The sequence below is a fragment of the Urocitellus parryii genome, unplaced genomic scaffold (genome assembly GCF_045843805.1).
Source record: "Urocitellus parryii isolate mUroPar1 unplaced genomic scaffold, mUroPar1.hap1 Scaffold_321, whole genome shotgun sequence".
In the NCBI taxonomy this organism is placed as follows: Eukaryota; Metazoa; Chordata; class Mammalia; order Rodentia; family Sciuridae; genus Urocitellus; species Urocitellus parryii.
In genome coordinates, this window is record NW_027552943.1 from 60,093 (window position 1) to 86,325 (window position 26,233).

The 26,233-nt window shown below is 51.9% G+C and overlaps 1 protein-coding gene across 1 annotated transcript; it reads left to right on the top strand.

Moving 5' to 3' along the window:
- The first annotated feature begins 27 nt into the window (after positions 1 to 27).
- On the top strand, positions 28 to 26,233 carry Map7d1 (MAP7 domain containing 1). Its single transcript, XM_077794568.1, has 18 exons — positions 28 to 377; positions 14,931 to 15,281; positions 15,466 to 15,534; positions 16,033 to 16,196; positions 16,798 to 16,912; positions 18,323 to 18,433; positions 19,596 to 19,718; positions 19,815 to 19,965; positions 20,058 to 20,228; positions 22,192 to 22,514; positions 22,924 to 23,101; positions 23,184 to 23,322; positions 23,401 to 23,505; positions 23,760 to 23,813; positions 23,988 to 24,030; positions 24,131 to 24,221; positions 24,335 to 24,528; positions 24,698 to 26,233. Exons 1-18 carry the CDS (start codon positions 332 to 334, stop codon positions 24,706 to 24,708), a joined length of 2,439 nt encoding a protein of 812 aa, XP_077650694.1. The 5' UTR covers positions 28 to 331; the 3' UTR covers positions 24,709 to 26,233.

Below are 26,233 nucleotides of genomic sequence, written 5' to 3' on the forward strand. Positions count from 1 at the left end.
CTTCAGGGACGTCTCTCCCTGCATTGCATTTGGTACGCTCCTGCAGAAGAGGCCAGGCCCAGCCCGGGCGGTACAATAGGGTTGGGCCGCGGCAGGGACTGGGCCAGCGCCGGGCACAGAGCAGGATCTCGGCCGGAACCCACAGACAGTGGGCGGCCGGCGACCCCGAACCTCGCAGGCCACCAGCCTCGACTTTACGGGAGCGTCGCCGCCTCCGAGTCGTTGCCCGCCTGGCGGGCCCGGCGTGATGCTCCGCGGGACCCCTGTCCTGGCTTCGGGCCGCCGCCGTCGCCGCCGCTGAGACCTCAAGACCCCCAGTGACGCCGCAGCCATGGAGAGCGGCCCGCACGCGGAGCCGGGTCCCGGTGCACCCCCAGGTATGCCGGGAGCCACCAGAGGCGAGGTGGGAGGGAGGTCCAGGGCCGCCTGGAGGCCGAGGATGAGGCCGGCTGCTGGGCGGGTACCCCTCCCCCGCCGCGCCCTCTGACCACTTGGAAGTTTAAAAATAAAGGCTGCGGTGGTGGCCGGGGCTCGGGGCCACCGACGCATCTTCTGACAGCTGCCCCCTCCCCCACCCCGGGTGCCAGGACACACTGAGAGGCGGGATCCACGGGGACCAGCTCGGGAGTTTTGGAATGACCCTTCCACCGCAGCCCAGTGCCATCTCGCCTTCCCTACCCCCACCCCTCTTCTCCATCCACCCCAGGCCCAGAAGATCGTCTTCTAATTGAGCTGGGGCATCTGTCCCTCTCCCCATCCCGTGTGGACACGTGTGGCCCTAGCCTGAATGTGTGTTGGAGGTCCAGATTCTCGGGCCTGGCGCCCTGCATACCGAAGCCTAGGTCCTAGTCCCTCCACTCCCAGGCCCTGGCCCAGACCTCTCCCCCACCCCATCCGTCCAGCTGCCGCGCAAAGGGCCTGTTGCTGCTGCGAGCCGGCCTGGAGGGGAGGGCAGAAGAGGGGGAGGTCTCTAGTGGCGGCTGCCAAGTAACCCGCCGGATAAAGGCGAGGGGGAGGGGGAGGCGGCATTGTTTGGGGCGAGGGCGGGAGCTGGGGAGTGGGCCGCCTCCCCAGCAGCCAGGCCTACTCCGGAGCCCACCCAGCCTGATTTGGGGAGGAGGGGGACATAAGTAAATCTGCTTGTCCTGCCCGCCCTCGTGCCCCGCAACTGTGGGCCTGAGTCTCGCATTGCAGAATGAAGTGAAGGTTCCTGGTCTGGACTCCCCGGACCTGCCACATCATTCTTCAGCCTGAGCTTTTGGATACCTCCCTCCTTTCTTACAGAACACACACATACACGCACACTCACATTCGCACTCTCCAGGCTCCAGACAACCAAAGCTCCCTTACCCACCGGACACCCCACCAACCACCATTGCCCAGGACTTCTGCAAATCCCATTCGATCTAGGAGCAGCTGATGAGGGGGTGGGGACAGGTTTCTGGTTGGCCTGGTGGTGGAGGGAGGGCTTTTTCTCTTTCTTCCTGGAAGGGGAGGGAAGAACATGATTACTGAGGACCCAAGTTTTGTTCCCACTGACTCAGGGGGGAGGTGGCCCTGTCCCCACACCTCCATGTAGTCCTAAAGCCTAATCCCAGTCACCTCCCTGCCCCCTGGGGCATGGGACCTGGATGAAACAGTGTCTGTGGGTGCAGAGAGAGCCTGGGACAAGGTGGGGCTGCTTGGCTGTGGGTGGGCTCCTCCCCATGCTAGCATTGGTGTGTGGAATGGACCCTGTAGGTGTGGGAGCTAGGAGGCTAAGGAGAGGAGGCTACTGTCAAACTGGTGGGTTTTAGGAGGTGTGTAGACTGCTGGAAACAAGGGTATCTGCATCTGTTTTGACTCTTCTGATCCTGGGAGGGGATACCCAGGGAGGCCCTGCCTGGTCCATCCATCTGCTTACAGACCCTCTGTACCTAAGAGTCCCCTGGCACTGGAGTATACATGGAGTGGATGGAGTGGTGACCTAAAGGGCTAGAGAGGTGCTAGATTATAACTGGGACACTTGGGTGGGGGTATAGACTGAATGTGAGGATATGATGGGATTCTGAGCTGAATCAGGGTCATAAGTGAGGGCAGGGAGCTGCCTACAGGGTCCTGGATTGGGAAACTCTTGTTTACACAAGGGTCTAAACGGAATTATATGAGAACTTGAGTCAGGATGGTGGCTAGTCCCTACACAGAGAGAAGCTGAAGGTGACAGGAGTCCCAGTGAGACAGGGCTTCCTGGGAGTAAATGTCATGCCCATAGCATGTGCCCTGGGAGAGTCTGAGATGTGGGCCTGAAACTCTGAGTGCACGTGTCAGGTCCCTTGCCCCCATGTGCACTTGCACAGGGAGCACTAACAGCAGGCAGCATGGGACAGGGGAAAGTATGGCTCCTGCTTTTGGGATAGAAAACCTGGGTGGAAATCCCAGTTAGATGGTTACTGACTACTGGACTAGAGCAAGTGATGACCTCCTGGAGCCACAGTCTCTGCCCCTGGAAAATGGGGTCGTGTTATCAACCATGTGGGGTGTGAGAGTTAGAGATGATGAACCTGAAGGAACCTGGCACAGAGACACCAGACACCCACAATAAAGTGTTATTACCATTATTGTGGTTAGGCTCATTGGAACTGGTGCCAGGAGGGAGGGATGAAATATGGGGGAGGTGGGGGTGGGAATTGGGAGGTAGTTTGTTTCAGAGTGTAGACTCTGGAATCAAACAATTTAAATTCTACCTCATAACACTACTGGGTGATTTCCGGTAAGTTGCTTAGCCTGTCTCAAGTTTTCCCATTGATAAAATGAGAACAATGTTAGAAATGATCTCATAAAGACATTAGGATCATTAAGTGAAATGAATACTTCAAATTCTTAGTCTAGGCCCTTGCGTGGAATTAGTTCTCAATAAATGCCAGCACTTTGATTTTTGTTGGTATTATTTCTAATTCATTCAGAGGCCCGAGGAGGAGAAGATGTGATGAATTAGAACTTCAGGAGGCAAAGAGGTCAGAGGGCCAGGGGAGGGGAGTGCTACACAGACATGTGACAATAGGAGTAGGAGAAGAGCCCCAAGAGGTGCAGACATCCTGCACTGTGCTGACGTGCCACTGTGCAGCTTGGTATTGGCTTGGCTGACATAGAGAACAGAGTCCCTACCCCGGCTCAGCCGGAGTGGGGGACGTTCCTAGCCTGGTGTAGAGGGGAAAGCAGGGGATGTTCACCTGGAGGGAAGCCATGTGTAGTGGTGATACAGTGGACAGTGTGCTGTGCTTGTGGAAGGCTTCGTGGAAGAGGAGGTATTTGATGTGGACCTGAAAGGACCAGTAGAAGCTGGGATTGGCACAAGGGGCCACAACTCTTCATACATCAGCTAGCCTGACTGGCACCTCCCACTGTCCCTCCTTGGGCTGGTGAGTCCTGAGGCCTCTGATGAACCCCTAGTCATGCATATGCAAATGAGGAGGAGGGGTGCTAGGTCAGCTTGGTTCTCCTCCCCAAGATGGGCACCTGCTCTTGGTGGGGCAGAGGTGAGGGAAGGAGCTGGAGGCTAAAAACCAGACTATAGTGGTGGCATTTGAAGGCTATCAGGCAGGTCTCAGGTCTGACCAAGCCTGGAGGAAAGCAGCTGGAAACCATGTCCTTGGGTCCCTGCTGGGCCTTGGGGCCAGGGAGAGAGCCAAAGAGCCGGGCTCAGATAATGCAGCTTTGTTGGCTGGTGGTTGCTCTGCCTGGCACCCCAGGGCACAGCCTCCAGTGTTTCCTCCATCACCTCTCAGCTGCGGCTCTGCCCTGAGGGGAGCAGAGAGCCTGGTAAGGGGGTGGGGATCAGTTTTGCTGCCCTCCCTCAGTGCTCCTCACCAACTGTAGGAGAAGATGTGACACAGACTCCCTGGTAATCCAAGTTATCTCCCCTCTATTGTCTCCCACTCCTATTTGTTTAGGGCCTTCACTGTGCCTGGCATAATGCTCATCACATTATGTGCATTGTCTCATTTTTTTTTCTCATTATTTCACAAGACAATCTCATGAGTAGAACTGATATTATTCCCATTTTACAGATGAGGCCCAGAGAGGCAAGGTTACTTGCTTCCAGTCATACAGGAACTGGCAGAGGCAGAATTTGAACTCAGTCTGTGCACCAAATCTCTATACTGATTTATCATTGCTAAGCTGGCTAGTGACAGGGTCTAGCCCATTTCTCTTCCATAACTGGTCTCCTGAGGGCGTCTTGGTCTTGGGGACTGCCTGATCTTTTCTGTGGCAGGCAAAGGTAGAGCCAGCACAGCCTCTGAGTTCCCTGTGAATCCTACTTAGTTGGAGTCTGAGTAAGTTGGACCAGAAGGCAGTCACAGCCCTAGTGGCAGTGACAATCTAGCTCATGGGCCATCCCCAGATCTTGGCCTAGGGCTGGACCCTGCCCTCTGCCTCTGGGCCTGTGCCTGGGTTTCCCTGCTCAGGCTCAGGGAGGGACTTGGTGGAGCCCAGGCTGCGGGATGGGGTCATTTCCTGCCGCCTAAAATAACAGGAAGTGGGTGCTCCTGATTGGAGGCTGGAACAATGGCCGCCAGCTGGGCCAGAGAGCTCCTTCAGATCTGCAGTGTCTGTAGGGCTCCTGGCTTTATTGGGCTTTCTCATCCACAGAAGCCTCTGCCTGGCCCTGGTGCCCTGTAGCCCAACTGCTGGGGCAGGCTGTGCCCTCCCAGTCACTCCAGGCCAGGAGTGATGCTGCCCCTAAGAGTCTCCCTGTCCCAGTCCCACATTTGGGCTTCCCCAGCTTTGTCCTTCCTACCCATCCCTCATTCTTCTAGCCCAGACATCTCCAGAAGGCAGGGAAACCCAGGAAGCTGCCCCATTGGATAGCAGACTGAGGGGTAGAGACTGTCACCCCAATGGCTTCCAGACCCCTTTGCTACCCACCAAACTGCGTGGCTTAAGCAATTGTCATAATCTTGCTGAATCTGTTTCCTGATGTGTAAAGTGGGGAGTTGATAATATCTGCCTTATTAGGCCTGAAGACGGAATGAACTAACGAGCTCAGTGCAGTTTGCTGGGCCTGTCACAAGCCCAGCATCCCTGTCGCCAGTCAGACTTTCTCCAGGCCCAGGTGAAAGGGAGGGCAGAAGTGACCGGGACAAGGCTGGATAAATATATGGGGGACATGGAGTATCTGTGCATATATGTGTCTCTAGGTTTCCCTTGTGCTCAGAGGGGGTACCTGGCTCTGTGTATGTCTGTCTGTCTGTCTCAGGATGTGTGTGTGTCCCTGTGTGTTGTGAGAGAAAGCAGAACATGTGTCCACTGTGCAGCCAGGTATGCTGTTGGTGCCTCTCCCGTCTCTGGTGTGTCCTTGTCCGTCTTGCCGAGTGTCTTTGCCCTCTGCCTGCTTCTCTGTCTTCATTTGTCTGGTCTGGTGTTGTCACCTCAGGAGCCAGGAGGGCTCTGTTAGAGGTCTCACTTGTCTCATGCCTCTGCCTCCTATGTGTTCTCCTCCTGGGGTGCTGTCTGGACCCCCTCTGCTCCCCGCTGTCCAGGTACCTCCCTCCCTGTCTCCTGATGGCCAGCCTGGGCAAGAGCCTGCCTTCCCTGCATTCCTGTGCTCTGAGCTCAGTGCCTCTCTGCCCCACCTGCACCCTGCACCCTTTGCTTTTGTGGGGGGAACCTCCCCGGGAGTCGACAAGTCACTTCCTTCTTTAGGGAACAGGCAGTGCCTCGGGGAGGGGTGATGTGACCATATACCAGAAACAGTGTGACATAAGGGTTTTGTCATCAGACAAAGCTGGGTTCCAATCCTACCTCTGACTCCGACATGAACAATCCACTTATAACTTGTCTGAGTAACAGTTTTCTCACCTGTAAAACAGGGGCCATTCGTGGTACTTTCCCTTTGGGCTTGTCATAAGACTTGACTGAGACAGGGAAAGTGCCTGTGATAGGACTCTAATAAATTAGTTTGTTTTGTGGGGCACAGTGGCGAATGCTTGTAATCCCAGCCACTAGAAGCTGAGGCAGAAGAAGGAATTCAAAGTCAGCCTCAGCCACTTAATGAGACTCTCAGCAACTCAGCAAGAGCCCGCCTCAAAATTCAAAACAGGATGGCATGTAGCTCAGTGGTAAAGTCCCTTGAGTTCAATCCCCAGCACCTCCCCCAAATTAGTTTATTTCTCTTCCTGGATTTAGGAGCAGTAGCTGTCAGGGTACGCACAAGATGCTGATATGACCATGACATTTAGGGTTTAGAGAGACATTTGGGCCTGGAGCACCTTGGGACCTGATTGCACTGTATATACAGCCTTTCACAGCACCTCCACCCATCCACCCACCCATCCATCCACCCATCTACCCATCCATCCATCCATTTATCCATCCATCCACCCATCCATCCATTTATTCATCCATCCAAGTATTCATTAGCAGACACAAGCTCCTACTCTGTGCCAGGCAGTTCCTGTATGAGGCTCTGGGGTTGCAAAAGGATCAAGACGCAATCTCTTCTCTGGATCTCACACTGATGGGGGAAGAGGAAGGGAGATTGAGTTATCAGTGCTGTGACAAGACTGGGTAAGGCAGGGCAGCACATCCCTTTAGTCCCAACGATTTGGGAGGCTGAGGCATGAGGATCATGCCAGCCTCAGCAATTTAGTGAGAACCTGTGTCAAGATGAAAAATAGATTTAAAAAAAAAAAAAAAAAGGGCTGGGGATGTGGCTCAAGCCGTAGCGCCCTCGCCTGGCATGCGTGAGGCCCGGGTTCGATCCTCAGCACCGCATACCAACAAAGATGTTGTGTCCGCCGAGAACTAAAAAAAATAAAATATTTTAAAAAGCCTACCTTTAAAAAAAAAAAGAAAAATAGAAAGGGCTGGGGATGTGGCTCAGTGGTAAAGTGCTCCAGGGTTCAATCCCCAGGACCAAAAGAAAAAAGAAATGCAACTGTTTGGGCCAGCAGGAGTTGATGGGGTAGGGTGAGGGAGGGCAGGAGGAAGGGACTTTAGCTCCAGAGGGTGGTGGGGGGAGCTAGTACCCCAGACATGTCACGGCACTCCCCAGGACTTGGCCCCAATCTTTCTGCAGACCCCAAATGCAGTCTCTTTGGGGAAGATAGGACTTTTTTTGGTACCAGGGATTCAATCCAGGGGCACTTAACCACTGAGCCACATATAAATATTTTATTTAGAGAGAGGCATTTTATATATATATATATATATATATATATATATATATATATATATAAATAAATTATATATATAATTTATTTTTTATTATTTATTATAATATATATTTACTTTATATATATATTTGTATTTTTTTTATTTAGAGACAAGGTCTCGCTGAGTTGCTAAAGCCTCACTAAGTTGCTGAGGCTGGCTTTGAACTCCTGCCTCAGCCTCCTGAGTTGCTGCGATTACGGCCATGTGCTATTGCGGCCCAGTAAGACAGGACCTTTTTAAAAAATAATAATAGTGATAATAATAATTTTTAGTTGTAGATGAACACAATAACTTTATTTTATTTATTTATTTTTATGTGGTGCTGAGGATCAAACCCAGTGCCTCACTCGTGCCACTGGGCTACAGCCCCAGCCCCAACCCAGGACCTTTTGACCCCACAATTGCAACCAGATCCTGCACCTTTGCCCTGCTAATGCTCTTTGTGCCAAGAAATAAATACAAACTATCTGTCTCTTATCCAGTTCTCAGCAAATACTTCTGGTGGATATCAACGTAGCAGAATAAAACTGACAGTGCTTAAAACCTCAAAATCTGGCATAGACCAAAAATAAGATAAAAATTAAGTAGCCAAAGGACACATTTCTTTTCTTTTTGGTACTGGGGATTGAACCCAGGTGTTTTTTACCACTGAATTACATCTCCAGTTCTTTTTTTTTTTTAATATTTTTTAGTTGTAGATGAATACAGTACCTTTATTTTATTTATTTTTATGTAGTGCTGAGGATCAAACCCAGTGCCTCACACTAGGCAAGTGTTCTGCCACTGAGCCACAACCCCAGCCCCATCCCAGGTCCTTATTTATTTATTTATTTATTGGTGCTGGAGATTGAACCCAAGGCCTTGTGCATGCGAGGCAAGCACTCTACCAACTGAGCTATGTCTCCCCCAGTCCTTTTTTAATTTTTATTTTGAGACAGGGTCTCACTAAATTGCTAAATTGCTGAGGCTGGCCTTGAACTAGAAATCCTTCTGCCTCAGCCTCCGGATTCTCTGGTATTAAAGATGTGCACCAATATGTTCAGTGAAGGATCACATCTGATGACAGAAAATGTGAATAATGAGAGAGGACTCAACAATACCTTATAGATAATTAACCAAGGAGTTAACTTGGTTTAATACAATTTGTTTGCGATAACACTGTCCCAATGATATTTCATGAGAGTTGGCATCATTCTGAGGAAACATTTGTATTCAGGGTCAACAGTCTGCCAGGTCACAAGAGGAGTTCCAGATGCCCTGTTTGCCTCCTGAGAAGTTTTTCTTGTTCAGTTCTGGAGGAAACACTCAGTATTATTTTTGTTAACTTCTACCTGAGTACTTTAGACCAGGAAGCGGCCCAGACTCTGTTGAGATGGGGTTGTTCTGCTTCCCTTGGAGTGTTTGTTCTTTTTGCAATAAATTGCTGCATGGACCTACTCTTCTTTAGAGTGAAACTTTCCCTTCATATGCGCCTGCGTTATGCCAGGGCCGCCTCACGGCACAGCAGCATTTCCCACTGTTTCTGTGGACCTGGTACAATGGGAGCTGCTGGGCATGCAGCAGTGAGCAAAGCAGAGGTGGCCTAGCCCTTCCTCACAGTCTAGGAGGGGGCTGACAGTGACAGTGCTCCAGATAAAGGCACATGAAGCCACAAATGTGTACAGTGGAGGCATTTATCCCAGTCAGAGAGGCCATAGAAGGCCTCACCAGGGAAATGGTGACTAAACAAAGATCTGAAGGGTTAAGTAGGAGCTAACAAAAAGAAAAAAGAAGGGGAAAGAGCATGTGCAAAGGCCCTGTGACAAGGAAGGAGCTTGGATGATTATCAGAGTTAAAGAAAAGGTCAGTGTGGCTGGAGTTCAGAGAGCAAGAGAGAAGAGAAGGGTAGAAGAGATTTAAGATGTATGGTGGCGGGGAACAGGGACTTCAGAACTGTGCCAGGCTTATAGATCAGATTGAAGCATTTTGCCTTTATCTCCAGAACAATGGGAAGGCACTGACTGAGAGGTCTCAAGTAGTGAAGAATAACCTATTCAGATCTGCTTTAGAAAAACTTACTGTGGCCTGATGCTGATACCAGCAACTCAGAAGGCTGAGTCTGGAGGATCTCAAGTTCAAGGTCAGGCTCAGAATTAACAAGATCCTGTCTCAAAATAAAAAAAGGAATGGTGATGTAAAGTGGTAACGCAGCCTTGGATTCATTAAGCAGAACAAAAATAAATAAAATAAGAAGGAAAGAAAAGATCACTTTGGTTGCTCAGGAGAGAGCAGCAGTAGGTGTGGTAAAACAGGACTTTGCAGTCCTCCAAGTAAGAAGGGAGACGATGCTCCCTCCAGGGTGGGGTTTTTAATTTCTTCATTCCCCGATTATTTGTGGAACAGCTATGTGCTAGGCTCTGTTGGCCTTAGAATTAGAGCACTTAACAAAATAGGTAAAACTTTGTGCCCTCAAGAAGATTATAGTCCAGCAGTTGGACAGTGTTCAAATGGGGTTAGCAGCCAGGCGTGGGGCTGTGCACCCTTAGTCCAGCTGCTGGGGAAGCTGATGTGAGAGGCTTGCTTGAGCCCATGAGTTAGAGACCAGGCTGGGCAACATAGCTAGAACCCCTTTCTAAAAAAGAAAGAAAAAAAAAGAAGTAATGGTGGTTGAGATTATAGAGAAAAACGGAGTAAAAAAAAAAATAGACAGTGGAGAAGGAGATGGAGACTTTCACTGCAGTTCATAGTTTTTTGTTGTTTTTCTTTCTTTTGGTACTGGGGATTGAACCTTGGAGTGCTTACCACTGAGCTACATGATTTTTTTTTTTTTTTTTTCGTTTGAGATAGTCTTGTTAAGTTGCCTAGGTCCTCGCTAAGTTGCTGAGGCTGGCCTCAAACATTCTGATCCTCCTATTTCAGCTTCCCCGGTCACAGGTATGAGCCACCATGCCCAGCTGTAGTTCATAGTTTTACTTATTTATTCGGGGGCGAGTGCCAGTAATTGAACTCAGGGGCACTGAGCCACACCTCCAGCCCTATTTTGTATTTTATTTACAGTTGCTTAGTGCTTTGCTTTTGCTGAGGTTGGCTTTGAACTTGAGATCCTCCTGCCTCAGCTTCCTGAGCCACTGGGATTACTGGTGTGCACCAATGAGCCCGGCTTCCTAGTTTTAAATAAGGAGTTAGAGAAGGCTTTGTGGAAAAAGATATTGGAGTGAAGATCTGAAGAAGGTGAGGGAATGAGGTCAGCAGAATATGGGGGCAGTGACTTCCCAGCAGAGAGGACATAGTAAGAGCTGGAGAGACTGAGCAGGTGGAGGAGGGAGGAGGAGATGAGGTCCAAGAGGCCGCAGGCTCCAGATGGAGGGAGGATCCCCTGAGTCTCAGAGGCCATGGTGATGACTATGGGTTTCCCTCCCCACAAGATGGGGAGGTTGGGGAGGATTTTGTCTGGGAGTGACATGATCTGACTTATTTTTAAACAAAATCACTCTGGCTGCCATGTTGTGAAAAGAATGGGAGCAAAGAGTATTGTAAGAAATGATAGTAGCTCAAGTCGAGGTGATAGAAGTGGAGATAGAACTGATTGGATCTGGGATATACTTTGAAGAGAAAGCCAAAAGAATTTGCTGAGAAATTAGACATGGAGTATGATGTAAGAAAAGAGTCTGAAACGACTCAGCGGCCTGAGGAGCTGGAGGATGAAGTTGCCATTAACTGAGCAGGGGAAAACTGGGGGAGGCGCAGGGTTGGGGGAAGAGGAGCCTGAGTTTGGATGTGTTAAATTTGGGGCATCCAGGGGTGTCAAGTAGGAGTTGCATGAGCGAAACTGGTCCTGGAGGGAGAGGTCTGGGCTGGAGAAACAAATTTGGTTGTCGTCAGCAGAGGGATGGTATTTAAAGCCCTGAGTCTGGATGAGATCACCAGGGGAGAGCGTGGGGACAGAGAAGAGGTGAGTTCCATGTGCAGCTGAGCCCTGGGGCAGGCAGCTGGAGAGGTTAGGAAGTTAGGGAGGGGTCAGCAGAGAGGGCAGAAGTCCCAGGCAGCAAGGCAGAAGGAAACAGGGATCTCTGGTCTCCAAAGCCAACTGAGGGGGTGCTTGAAGGAGCAGTGAAGGGTCCACCTGTCCAATGCAGCTGACAGGACAAGGGTGGGAAAGGGCTCGTGGACTTAGTGGTGTGGAGTTCACTTGAGAAAAGCCTGGTCACTAAGCAGTGGAGTGAAGGCTGGACAGAGTGGGCTCTTTGGTAGAGGTCAGAAATAGACAGATTCTTCTGGCCTGGTACTGCTTAATGAGTCCCTGCCAGGGACCAGAGGTGACATACCCTCTCACATCTGTACCAACAACTCGGTGAGGAAACTGAGGTTTGCACAGGTTCTGAGTTTGCCCAGGGTCCCACATAGAGCCGGGATCTACTCAGGCATGTCTGAGTCTGCAGCCTAAGACCTTTCCACGCCCAGGGCACGTCCCTTGCAATAGGCTGAGCTCCTCCCAGCCTCCCTGCACAGGACTCATCTGGACCTACTTGGGGATTCACTTCTTGCCTGGGTGGTGGGTGTGAGTTTCCTAGGTGTAGACAACAACGCCTACCAGTTTTCCTTGCAACACCTGCAGCACGCACAGGTGCTTGGATAAGGGCAATACATAGGCCTCGCCCTCAGCCTTTAAGCTTGATACTCACACACCCAGACTTTGGCCCCAGACAGTCCTGGGTTCAAATCCTTATTCTGCCACATACCAGTTTTATGACCCTGGGCGATTCAGCTAGTGGGGTGCCTTGGTTGCCTCACTGTATGATGGGGTAAGAGTCTGCCTCTCAAAGTGGCTGTGTGGCAGGGTGCTTACTACTCACTCAGTGGTTGCCACTAGTTTTGTTGCCCTTTGGCGTTAAAGAGTTTGCAACTGGCTGGGAAACAGGCTGGCAGTGACCAGGCCTCTGTCTCCAGCTGGTAAGGGGACAGCCGGGTGGCCTGTCTTGGGGCCTAGGGGTCTGGCAGAATTGGAGGGATCACTGGGAGACAGGGCCTCAGCTGGGGCTCTTACTTGGAGCACAGGAAGCTGGAAGGGAAGGAATGAGCAGAAGCCTGAGACAGGCGCAGGAAGGTCCCCTGCCTAAGGGTGTGGGTTCTAGTGAAAGATGCTGGGTTCAAGTCTAGGCCTCTTCATTTACCAGCTTTGTGACCTCAAATGACTCTACCTAACCTCTCTGTGCTTTACTTTCCTCTTCAGTATGAAAGCGATGTTTCCTGAGGATTAAAACAAGTTTGTGTAAAAAGCACTGCACACACATAGGAAGCTCTTGATGAATATAGTACTGTTAATGGTTAGTGAGTGACACTCATCACAATACTGTGAGGTAGGTAATGTCTGCATTTCATAGGACAGGCCTTGTGGCACAGAGAGGGTCTGTCACTGGCCCAAGGTCACACAGTGGGGAACCAGAATTCATATTCGAATAGTCTAGCTTCAGAGACCAAAACAACCCTTAGATTCCCACCTCCCTGAGAAAGGCATCTTGACTCCAAAGACATCTTCAGTCACCATTGAACTCCCAGGAATGGGAGTTTATCTCACACACAGAGGGTCCGAATTCCCAGAACAGGGCCCTAGTGTAGTGGGCCAGGCCCTCAGTAAAAGCAAAACATGCTTCCCTAGGGCTGGGGATGTGGCTCAAGCGGTAGCGCGCTCGCCTGGCATGCGTGCGGCCCGGGTTCGATCCTCAGCACCACATACCAACAAAGATGTTGTGTCTGCCGAGAACTAAAAAATAAATATTTAAAAAAAAAAAAAACATGCTTCCCTAGATGCACCTTCACACAGACACTGTCCTGCTCTCGGGTTGGTGGTTGTGTCCCCACCCATCTCATTGGTACCCACAGGACAGCAGCAGATGGCATCAGGGCTCAACATGCACAGGATACTTTTGTTTTTCAGTACAGGGGATGAAACTCAGGGCCTCACCCATGCTAGGCAAGCACTCTGCCACTGAGCTACACCCTCAGCCCTTCTGTGTTTTTATTTTGAGAAGTTGCAGAGGTTGGCCCAGAACTTGTGATCCTTCTGCCCAAGTTGCTGGGATTATAGGCGTGCAGAGGATTTCTTTTTTTTCTTTCTTTTTTTGTACTAGGGATTGAACCCAGGGGCACTTTACCACTAAGTTACATCCCCAGCCCTTTTTGAATTATTGGGGGGGGAGGTACCAGAGATTGGACTCAGGGGCACTTGGCCACTGAGCCACATCCTTGGCCCTATTTTTGTTGTTTTTGTTGTTGTTGTTGTAGATGGACACAATATCTTTATTTTATATGTGGTGCCAGGGATCGAACCCAGTGCCTCACTCATACCAGGCAAGCGCTCTGCCCCTGAGCCACAACTCCAGTGCCTCCTCAGCCCTATTTTGTATTTTACTTAGGGATAGGGTCTCACTGAATTGCTTAGCTCCTCGCTGTTGCTGAATCTGGCTTTGAACTCGCAATCCTCCTGTTTCAGCTTCCCAAGCCACTGGGATTACAGCGTGCGCCACTGTGCCTGGCCTGTCCTTTTTTGTTTTTAAATTTTGAGGTAGGGTCTTACTGAGTTGATGAGGGTCTCACTAAGATTCTGAGGCTGGCCTTGAACTTGCAATCCTCCTGCCTCAGCATCCCTAGTGGCTGGAATTAAAGATATGCACCACAATACCAGGCCAGAGAATACTCTTTGAGAGTCCTGGAGGCATCACAAGACCCACGGGAAAAGGGAGTTTAGTATTATTACTGACACAGGCATTGTGCTAAGTACCCTACTGTCATCCCCACTAGCTTGGGCTCTTTATACCTGTTTAGATATGAAAACAGACTCAGAGAGGTTGAGTGGCTTGTCCAAGGTTGCCTGTGGAGAGGTAGGACTTTCCTCCCTGTCTGAGGTGGTGAAATCAGAACTGGGCCCTCAGCTGCCTGACTGCAGCTTGTCTTTCCGCTGCCCCTTGGCATGCACGTGTACACATATGTACATGCATATTTGCCAAATTGTTTGTCTTCCTTACTGGGCACTTTGGTGTCTTGTATAAGGTTCATGAAATATTCATGTCTTAAAAGAAGAAACTGAGGGCGGCTGGGGAAAAAAAAAGAAAGACTGCAAAATAGATGTAGATGGAGCTGGTTGTCTGCTGCACTGGGGACTCCAGCAACACAGGCATCCCACTTGTGCCCATGCTTCTGTTCGTCCTCCCAGTCAATCCCGTGTGCCCTGCACAGGTACCCTCTATGAACCAGACCTTGGCCTGGGCACTGAGGTCCAGAGGTAGAGTGGAAGGGTGAGGTCAAAGACATGAAAAACAGTCATTACCACTTGGTGCATGAACAAGGGCTTCAAACTTTCTCTCAGTTTTTCCAACACACCCTCCTCCTTTCCGCCCGTGCACATGCTGTTCTCTGCCAGAACCCTCTTCTCCTTGCTTTGCCAACTCCGACTCATCCTAGTGATCTCAGCTTGGCTGCTGCTTCTTCAGGAAGCCATCCAAATGCAGGTCCACCATCTCTGCCATGCTGCTCAGGATGTGGTGCTTACCCTCTCCTGGAACCACCTTGCTATTTATTTGCCCTGCCAAAGGGCACGCTCCTCAAAGTCGGAGATTCTGCTGTTTCCCCACCATTATGTCTGGTCCACACTGGCCTCGACAAATGAATAAGTCCACTGGGCAAGGGAGATAGCTCTGTATTGAACCGATGGTCCAGATATACAATTTGACCCTCACTCCTCTCTTGTGTTGGTCTTTCAGCTATGATAGCAAGAATCCCCCCAGAGCCAAGACCTTCTCCAGAAGGAGACCCTTCACCCCCACCACCGCCACCACCAATGTCAGCCCTGGTCCCAGACACTCCCCCGGACACCCCTCCTGCCATGAAGAATGCCTCTAGCCCTAAACAGCTCCCAGTGGGACCAGAGAGTCCACCGGGGCAGGTGATGCCTAGGCCAGCCCTCCTGCAAGAAGAATCCCCTTCTTCAGAAGCAAAAAGCAGGGGACCCACCCCACCAGCCACAGGCCCACGGGATGCCAGGCCTTCTCGAAGGAGTAGCCAGCCATCCCCAACTGCAGTGCCAGCCTCCGACAGCCCCCCCACCAAACAAGGTATGTGTGAAGTCCCCGGTCTTGGGTCCAAACCCCTTGGCTCATGTTCTAGCACTGGGCAGTGCCGCCTGAGGGAACCCCCTTTTCCTTGGAGAAGATGAAGGGGGAGAGGGGCAGGACAGAGGGATCCCCAGGCTGACTGCTCCTTGGGGAGACATTTTGACCAGCTCATGTTCCTTCTAAGATGTAAAGAAGTCGGGAGAGAGACACAAGCTGGCAAAGGAGCGGCGAGAAGAGCGGGCCAAGTACCTGGGTGAGTGTGGAGGCATCGTCGTCCCCTTACGGTCATCATCACCTTTAGCATCCTGTGAATGATGCTGCTGCTGCTGCTGGAACGCTTCATGTGCACTCTGCATGTCTCCTTTAACTCTCTCTGCCCATTTTGAGGCTCAGAGAGATGAAGTCACAGCTAGTATAGTAGCTGAGATTCAAACCCAGAGGCCTCATCGCAACCCAGATCCACGCTCTTAACCACAATACACGGATATCTGTCCAGTCAAGTCAGATGGGGATCTTGCATTGAAGAGCCCCTTTCTCCTTCAGTTCCGAGAAACCGGAGGCCAATGCTGGAGAAACAGGCCTCCCGTGAAGCCTGTCTTCAGGAAGCCCTTCAATGTGAGAGGGGGTCTGGGAGTGGAGGCTCCACCTAGGCAGGCAGGAGAGAGACTACCTGGGCTAGGGTCTCAGGGAGGTGTCTGGCCCATACCTACTGCAGAACCCCTCACAGGCCTGGCTCCTTTTCCCCTCACAGCGGCCAAGAAGGCAGTGTGGCTGGAGAAGGAGGAGAAGGCCAAGGCCCTGCGGGAGAAGCAGCTCCAGGAGCGCCGCCGGCGGCTGGAGGAACAGCGACTTAAAGCCGAGCAACGCCGAGCTGCCCTGGAGGAGCGACAGCGGCAGAAGCTGGAGAAAAACAAGGTGCATAGGTGCTGGTTGGTACTGGGCCTGCACAGCTCTGCACGCTGGGGCCTGCATGTCCTTGTACTGGAAGTTGTATGCACATGGGTATTCATGTCTCCACTGGTCCCATCTGTGACCCTGGGCCGCCTTTGCTCCCCTACATGCCACTGTGGGTCCCTGTGATTGTGTCCGTGTGTGTGTGTGTGTGTGTGTGTGTGTGTGTGTAGCATAGGTTGTGTGTATGTGCCTAGCACTGCCACATGGGTAGATGCCTGACCCTGCCAGGTGGCCTCAGGCTAAAGGGGAAACATCCCCAAGGTCAGGACCCTCCCTGCCAGTGGGACATAGCTCTGCCTAGGAGCTCTAGGCAGGGAGAGTCCTACCCCATCCTCAGAAAAACAGCTCAGAACACCCAGGAAATGACTCAGGCACAGTGAAAAACTCTCCAAGAAGTCCAAAGGGATCTATTGCACATATCCTTAATCACAGCAAGGATTCAGTAACCCTGGTTACCTGCAATGAGTCAGGAAAAGCTTGGGTAGGGGGAGGCACTGTCACAGGAGAAATAAGGCTTTCTCTTAGATGTGGTAGATGATTCTGAGCCCAGACTTCTCTCCAGGAGCGCTATGAAGCAGCCATCCAGCGGTCAGTGAAGAAGACATGGGCTGAAATCCGGCAGCAGCGCTGGTCCTGGGCAGGGGCCCTGCACCACAGCTCCCCAGGACATAAGACCAGTGAGTGGCCTGGAAGGGCTGATGGGTGGGTGGGCGAGGCTGAGGCCTGGCAAAGTGGGGAAGGGGCCAACTTCCATATAAGGAGGTGGTGGCTCCCTGCACCAGGTGTGTCTGGCTTCTCGTGACTTGTATCTTCTGGAGTGGTCTGTAAACCGAATCGTCCCTTCCACTATCAAATCAGAGATGGATTCTCTCCATTTGGTTTGCTCTTCAAACCTCTGTCATTTTAGGAGTAGTCTTCTTTCCTCCTGTCAATTACTATTAGTTGATGATACATAAAAGAGGATTTTAATGCCCTGCAGACACTGGATATTTAAAGAAAACTGTCACCCCCTCTCTTGGAAGGTAGATTTTTGTCTTTGAGTTCTCTTCATGTAGACTCATCATAGATTTTGGTCTGATTCTTTGCCAGCATGTATGTACCACTGTGTTTGGATGTCTTTATGCAATGGCAAAATTCAGTATTTCTAGCTCTTACCTTCTAGCGTATGTGCTCATGGATCTGTTTTGTGTAGCTTGACGTGTTTGCAATGGTGTATTTGTGGCCTTGTGTACCTCAATGAGGGCTCCTAAGTCAGACAGACTGGGGCTCCAGCTCTGGCACTTGTGCTGTGACCTTTAACTTCTCAACATCTCACTTTCTTCATCATGAAATGGGGATAACAATACTACTTGCCTCCGAGATTGTAGGTAGATGTTTGGAGAATCAAGTGAGGTAACAGGTGTGTGGTGCCCAGCACAGTGCCTGGCACATGGTAAGCATCCATGAATGCTAGCTGTTATAAATATCAGCTATAGTCAGGTTGCTTCAGTGTGTTCATGCTTTGTGTGCATCTGGGTCTGACACATTGTCTGCTATTCGTGTTTCTGTCTGTGCATGTCTGCACACACATGTGCATATGCATAAGTACCTACCACTCTATATGCCTGTGTCTGCATGTCTTTGTCTTTGTGTGTCTGGATGAATATGTGAATTTGTGCTAGTGATTGTGTGTGGGTTCTTCTGTTCAGGAACGTCTGCATTGTCCCAGTATGTGGGTGTTGTATCCATAGTGCCTTGGCTGGGCAGTGTCAGCAAGTGCCAATGCTGGGTGGTTGTGGGGAGGGGTTGCAGCACCCAGCCTAGGGAATGGCTTCCTTTGGTCTGGCCAGGAAGGCTGTAGTTTTTCTAGAGTCACACCATTTCCTCCCTCTGCTCATTCTCTGTCGGCTCCCCCAACCCAAGTTGTCTCTGATCACCTACCTCTCATCCTCCTCCTCCCAGGGCCAAATCTGCCTCCTCCTCCCCATCCTAGCCTGCCCACTCCTCCCTCTCCCACCCTACCCTCGGAGCATCCTGCATGGAAGGCCTCAGTGCCCCCCCTGGCTCCTGTCTGGCCCGGCCCTAATGCCGTGTCTTTTCCCCTCCAGGTGGGAGCAGGTGCTCCGTGTCGGCAGTAAACCTGCCCAAACACGTGGACTCTATAATCAACAAGCGGCTCTCAAAGTCCTCTGCCACGCTCTGGAACTCCCCCAGTAGAAGTAAGAGAAGGCCCAGCCTTCCCCCTCTAGAGCCCCTTGTAGCCCTACCAGGCCTCCTCCAGAGCCAGCCAGAACATCCGTCCCTGGAGCCCTCACAAACTCCAGGTCCCCATCCCCATTTGATCCCAACCAGAGTGTTATGCCCTTCTGGGGAGCCGGCATTTGGATCTGGACCCTCAGGACAGAGTTGTGCCCTGCAGGAGAGGAGAACAGAGACAAAGGACAATGGCCCACAGGGCAGAAATCCTGGCAGGAGCCTCAAGAGCAAGTTGGGGTGGTGGCTGAGAGTGGGAATAGCCTGGCAGCTTTATCCCCAACCACAGCCAGCTGGCCTGGGCCAACCCGAGACAGATGGCCTTACCCCCATGTGTCAGATTGGCCTGGGTGCTGTGTGGGGGTCATTCTGGCTCCACCCTGGAGGTCCATACAACCCTGCCCCACTCTGCCTTCAGAGCCCCAGCCAAGGCCTTGGCTAGTTCCAGAGCTGTGGCTAACCAGGGTGGCACAGTCTCTGCGTTCCCACCATGCCCTGGTGCTTACATATGAAAGGAGCCATGGTAGGAGTTATTTATAAGTTTCTTTAGCTTTTATTTGGTTGCTTTGTTGCCTAGCAACCAAATCAGCTGCTGCACCAACCCCACCTGACTGACGCTTAAAAATAACCCAGCAGCTGAGGAGACAGAGCAGGGTGGCCTAGGGCAGCCAGGCCCCCTAGCAGCCTCACCCTGGCACAGGACTTCTAGAGACTGGATCAGAGGAACCAAGGATCCTCGCTGTCCCAAATGCACAGGCTCATGCCTGCCCCAGACCAGTACTCTGAGAGCAGAATAGGCAGGACCCTACAGAGGGACATGGAAGAGGTGGATTGGGTCTTCCACCAATCCTGCAGGGCTGCTTCTTATGCTCATAGTTCTGAGCCACTTCATCTGGGGACAGTGGTAGGCAGAATCCTGAAGCCATGCAGGGTGTTACCCCGGGGAAGTGTTTTCTTGTCTGGGTAGGCAGTGGAGGTCCAGATCTCAGGAAGGACAAGTGTGGCCCCGTGTGACTCAACAGGAGATTCATTCTGGATGAGAATCCTTGGGCTCATCTTGAGGACAGTACCTGTCCCCTCCTATACCTCCGCCTGTAGTGACCTGCTTCTCTGGTGTTCTCCCCCCAGATCGCAGCCTGCAGCTGAGTGCATGGGAGAGCAGCATAGTGGATCGTCTGATGACGCCCACCCTCTCTTTCCTGGCTCGGAGTCGCAGTGCGGTCACTTTGCCCCGCAACGGCCGTGACCAGGGTAGGGGCAGCGGCTCTGGGAGACACCCCACGAGGGGCCGGGCAGGGGCCCGCCTCGCGCCTGGGCCGCACCCCGACCGCACTCATACCTCCGCAGCCGTGCCCGTTTGCCCGCGCTCGGCCTCCGCCAGCCCCCTGACACCGCCATGCAGCGCCCCCCGGAGCGTGCACCGCTGCACCCCGGCTGGGGAGCGCGGAGAGCGGCGCAAGCCCAGTGCCGGGGGCAGCCCCGCTCCGGTTCGCCGTCGGCCAGGCACTCTTTTCCTCTTCCTCTTCCTTTCCTTTCTTCCCGAGTGAGTGCAGCCTGCAGAGTGGGGAACAGGCTGCCTGTACCCAGGAGCACGAGTGGCACTGACCTCAGCACCCTTCTGAAAAAGGAGAAGAAGGACAAGGAGAGGGAAAACGAGAAGGAAAAGAGTGCCCTGGCCCGGGAGCGCAGCCTCAAAAAGCGCCAATCGCTACCTGCAACTGTGCGGCCTCGTCTCTCTGCTGGCACCACCTCTGAGCTCAGGTGGGTGCAAGTGGTGGGCGGGCCCTGCACCACCCCAGGCCATGCATACACGCATTCATTCACAAATACTTGCTGGGCAGGCACTCTAGAATGAAAGTTTCTTGAGGGCATTTTTTTTTTTTTTTTTAGTTGTACTTAACACAATACCTTTTTAAAAAATATTTTTTAGTTGTACATGGACTCGGTATCTTTATTTTGTTTATTTGCTTTACTGCTGAGCCACACCCCAGCCCCTTCAGGGCAAGTTTGTATTTTCTCCTTTCCCTTTTTCTTTCTCTTTCCTTCCCTATTCTATCTTGCTCTTTTCCTTTTCCTTCCTTTCTCTCCCTCTTTCTTTCCTTTTTTTTTTTTTTTTTTTTTTTTGGTACCTGAGTTTGAACTTGACCACTGAGCCCCATCCCCAGCCCTATTTGGTATTTTATTTAGAGACAGGGTCTCACTAAATTGCTTAGTGCCTCACTTTTTCTGAGGCTGGCTTTGAACTCTAATCCTCCTGCCTCAGCCTCCCTAGCCCCTGGGATTGAGGTGTGGGACACGGTGCCTGACCTCTTTCATGTTTTGATTACTGAAGCATCTCAATACTTAAAACAGTGCCTGACCACTATGGTAAGCACTTTGGTGAGCTAAGTCAGGTTTAGTTTTTGCTCTCACTGAGAGTACAGGCTAGGGGCTGGGGTTGTGGCTCAGTGGTAGAGTGCTTGCCTAGCATGCGTAAGGCACTGGGTGGGTTCGAAACCTGGAACCACATTAAAAAATAAATAAATAAAATAGAACAAAGGTTATTTGATCTACAACTAAAAAAAAAAAAAAAAAAAAAAGAGTACAGGCTAGCCAGGCATGGTGGTGCACCCCTGTAATCCCAGTGGCTAAGGAGGCTGAAGCAGGAGGATCAGAGTTCAAAGCCAGCCTCGGCAATGGTGAGGTGCTAAGCAACTCAGTGAGACCCTGTCTCTAAATAAAATACAAAATAAGGCTGGGGATGTGGCTCAGCGGTCGAGTGCCCTGAGTTCAATCCCCAGTACCAAAAAAAAAAAAAAGAGTACAGGCTAGAGGGGTTGGGGTGCGGCTGGGGCTCAGTGTCAGAATGCTTACCTAGCATGCATGAGGCACTGGGTTCAATTATTAGCACCACATACAAGAAAAATAAGCAAATAAAATAAAGGCATTCTGTCCATCTCCATCTACAACTACAAATTTTTTTTTTTTAAAGAGTACAGGCTAAGGGGGCTGGGGTTGTGGCTCAGTGGTAGAACACTCACCTATCATGCACGAGGCACTAGGTTCTTTCCTCAGCACCACATAAATGTAAAATAAAGATATTGTGTCCACTTAAAACTTAAAAATAAATATTAAAAAAAAAAGAATACAGGCTAGGGCTGGGGTTGTGGCTCTGTGGTACAACACTTGCCTAGCACCTATGAGGCACTGGGTTCAATCCTCAGCACCACATAAAAATAAATAAACAAAATAAAGTTATCGTGTCCATCTATAGATTATATATGTGTATGTGTGTGTTTGTGTGTGTGTATACACCCAAGAGTACAGACATAAATCAAAAAAATCTCACAAGTCAGGGCAGTGTCACAGGCCTGTAATCCCAGTGGTTTGGGAGGCTGATGCAGGAGGATCACCAGCCTCAGCAATTTAGTGAGGCCCTAAGCAATTTAGCGAGGCCCTGTTCTTAAATAAAATATAAAAAGGGCTGGATGTGGCTCAGTTGTTTTGCACCCCTGGGTTCACTCCGCAGTAACGAAAGAAAGAAAGAAATCTCACAAATGATATGCAGTTACAAACTGGAGAGTATGCACTAAGAGGAAATGATACAGTATTGTAAGAGCAAATAGGTGGGGAGTGCTGACCTAGCCTGGGGGAGGGACATTTCCATGAGGAAGTGACGCTCAGTGTGGTGTGCATGCTTGAACACTCTCTGCCCTCCAGTTCTAACCCTCATCTTTTCTCTCAGCTCCAAGTCCAAGGCCCGGCCATCCTCTCCCTCCTGGCACAGGCCTGCCTCCCCCTGCCCCAGCCCAGGGCCAGGACACACTCTGCCCCCGAAACCACCGTCCCCCAGAGGCATCACCGCATCACCCAAGGGGCGGGTTCGGAGGAAGGAGGAGGCAAAGGAGAGCCCCAGCACAGCAGGGCCAGAGGACAAGAACCAGAGCAAGAGCAGGGCAAGTGATGAGAAGGAGCCAGCAGCTCCAGCCTCACCAGCACCCTCACCTGTGCCCTCACCCACCCCTGCCCAGCCCCAGAAGGAGCAGCCCACAGCAGAGATCCCTGCAGGTGGGCATGAAGAGAAACTGAAAAGCGAGGGAAGCCAGCTTTGCCTGCATGGGAGGTGGTCAGGGGTATGGGCCACCAGAGATGCCTGGGGACTGGTACAAGAAGAGGGGCTGAGCTGGGGTTATGGCTCAAGTGATAGAGCGCTGGCCTGGCAGGCGTGGGAAACTGGGTTCCATCCTCAGCACCACATAAAAATAAAAACTAAAGATACTGTAGCCACCTAAAAAACTAAAAAAATAAATATTTACTGCCCCCAGCAGGTTCAGCCCTCAGAACACAGGCCACTCAGTGTGGATGGTAGCAGTTTAGTGGGTGGGTTACTTTGAGGTCCAGGAAGCAGGGGTAAGCTGGGGTGGCAGAGGTGCCTGTACGGATGTGTGCTGACTCGCTGGTCTTGGCTTCCCTCCAGGTACTGCTGTCCTGACCTCACCCCCAGCGCCGGCTCCCCCAGTGACCCCTAGCAAACCCATGGCTGGCACCACAGACCGAGAAGAAGCCACTCGACTCCTGGCTGAGAAAAGGCGCCAGGCCCGGGAGCAGCGGGAGCGCGAGGAACAAGAACGGAAGCTGCAGGCAGAAAGGGACAAGTAAGTGTGCCCTCGGGGACTGAGGGGGCCCTGTGGCCTGGAGAAGAGGCTCAGACTGAGCCTCATTTCCCCTGTCCTTCAGAAGAATGAGGGAGGAGCAGCTGGCGCGGGAGGCCGAGGCCCGGGCACAGCGAGAGGCCGAGGCCCAGAGGCGGGAGGAGCAGGAGGCCCGAGAGAAGGCGCAGGCGGAGCAGGAGGAGCAAGAGCGGCTGCAGAAGCAGGTGCCCCAGCTGGCCGGAAGGCCCAGGAGGGAGGAGGGCTGGAGCCAGGTGCCCAAAGCTCACTGGAGTTTTTGGCAGAAAGAGGAGGCCGAAGCCCGGTCCCGGGAAGAAGCAGAAAGGCAGCGTCTGGAGCGGGAAAAGCACTTCCAGCGAGAGGAACAGGAGAGGCAAGAGCGTAGAAAGGTGTGTGGGGAGCCCTTGGGGCTCACATGGGCGTGGTCTATGTACTGGGCGTGGTCTGCATCTGGGTTGGGTGGTGCTAATTGAATGCAACCAGAGAGCCCAGCCCAGAGTTTGTAGAGGGTGGGATGAGGACTTGGGGCCAGTTCTGATTCCCGGCTTGAAAAGGGTTGTTATGAGCTGGGGGTGGCTGGTGGGAGGTTGGTGGGAGGTTTAGAATTAGGGCTTGGGCCTAACTGTTTGGGGCCTCCAAACAGCGTCTGGAGGAGATAATGAAGAGGACTCGGAAGTCAGAAGTTGCTGAAACCAAGGTCAGGATTCCTGGGTTGGGAGTAGGGATTGGGGAGAGGAGGGGAGGAGGATGTGAAAGGCATCCAGAGAAGGAGGGAGGCTGTGGGGGAGGCCCAGATGGGGAAGACTTGAGGACCACAGTCAGATGGGTCCAGATAGCCCTTGGATCTGACTGCTGTTCCTCTTCAAAGCAGAAACAGGACAGAAAGGAGGCAAAATCCAACAATTCTGACCCAGGTAAAGCCCCTGTCCCCCTTATCTCCATCCCTTTTGCTATCCCCAACCTCCAGCATCACTTGCCAGCCACTGGCCAATGACCATTCCTTCCCTGACATAGATTCTGTGAAAGTTGTAGAGGCTCGACCCTCAGGGTTGCAGAAGGAAGCTGTGCAGAAAGAGGAGCCAGCTCCCCAGGAGCCACAGTGGAGGTACTAGCTCCCAGCCCTAGGGACCCTGATCAGGAAGGCAGCCTTAGGCTAGACCTGGGGGGTGGCCTGGGGACTGGGAGGCAAGGTGCTAACTGGGGCCCCCTCATTCACAGCCTGCCAAGCAAGGAGCTACCTGGGTCCCTGGTGAATGGCCTGCAGCCTCTTCCAGCACACCAAGAGAATGGCTTCTCCCCCAAGGGACCTTCTGGGGACAAGAGTCTGGGTCGAACACCAGAGGCAATCCTGCCCTTTGCAGAAGCAGAAGCCTTCCTCAAGAAAGCTGTGGTGCAGCCTCCACAGGTCACAGGTAGGGACCCCTGGCTCCTGGACCCAGATCCAACCCTCCAGCATCCCTCTCCAGATCCCCGAGCCCTGCCTTCTCTTCTTAGAGCTTTGCAAGAGGTTCTCCCTGCTGCTCCCTGAAGACCCCAGGCGGCAAGCTTTTCCCTGACTCTACCCTTCCTCCTTTCCCCTAGAAGTCCTTTAAGGGGTTGCCTTGGATCCAGGCATGGCTGTGAGGGCTCCTCTGCGTCATCTACCAGGATGTCTGGAGGAGAAAGAGACAGAACACAGATGGAAGTGGCCTGGGCCCCTGGGGGTGGGTCCTCTCTGTTGTTAATCTGCACCTTATAGACTGATGTCTCTTTGGCTGGAGCCAGACCCTGCCCCTCAGTGCATTCGTGTGCTCACACGCGCAGACACCCCCCATACACACACATACACTCACAGCCTCTCTGGCCTCCCCCCTGGGGCAGGGCCATCTGTAGTATTTGCCTTGGTTTGGTGGGGTACAGTGGATGTGAATACTGTAAATAGCTTGTGCTCAGATGCCTCTGTGTGGAGGGGGCAGGTGCAGGAGGAAACCCTCCTTCCAATGCTCCCTGGGGAGATCTTCCTCTCTCTATTTAACTGTAACTGAGGGAGAACCCAGGCCTGGGAATGGGGGGACACCTTGGGCCACAGGATACTGGTTGCTTCAGGGGAACCCATTCCCCCGCCCTCGCCTGGAATCAGTGTTATTGCATCTGATCAAACTTCTCCAGAAATAAAGTGAGAATAATTCTGCCAAACCTGTCTATCTTTGGAGCTGGCGGTGAGGGTGGGAGTAGGTGGATTCCTGAGTTCTAAGAAATGAAGGGGCCTAGGGCCTAGGGATACCTCTCCCTACCTGCCTGTACCAGTCCTAGACCCCCTGCTCTATAGTCTTTCAGTCTGCTCATGAATTCATTCATTTATCCATTCATTCAACAAATATTGTCACATCTACCCTGCATCAGGCCCGGGCTACACAATGTAGATGCAGTAGTAGGAAAAGATGTAACCTCTGTCCTGTGTGTTACATCTAACAGTAAGCACCATAGGCATTGTGGGCCACCTACTCGACATCCATTGCCGTCACCTCTTCCTCATTCCACACAATCCTGATTTGTTCAGGTACCCATCTTCCTCCTAGACCCCACCCTGTGCTTTAGCAGATCCAAGCCCCAGAGATCAGTCATGATTGTGGTGAGCCAAAAGTGATGGCCCCAAGTCCCTTGTGAGCTATTGATTAGGCATGAACAATTCCAGCCAACAAATGTGAAGAGAATCCACTTGGGGGCTTCTGGAAAAGGCTCTCTCACTTGAAAGGAACCACAATGTAGCAGCCACCCTCTAAGATGATCTCCCAATGTCTCCTGGCATTCACATCCTTTTGTTGTACCACATTGTACTAGGGTGGGGCCAAAATACCAGTAGAATACTGCAGAAGCAATGGTGTGTCACTCTGAGACCAATCTGTGAAATATACTGAAGCCTGTTGTGGTTGCTCTCTCTCTCTTGGGTCACTCACCCTGGGGAAGGCAGCTGCAGTCCTGAGCAATCTTGTAGAGAGGCCCACATATCAAGAAACCAAAGCCTTCTGCCAGCAACCATGTGAATAAGCTTGGAAGCAGATCTTCTAGCCTAGGCCAGCCTTCAGATGACATCAGTCCTGGCCAACAGCTTGACTATCACCTCATGAGAGACCGTGA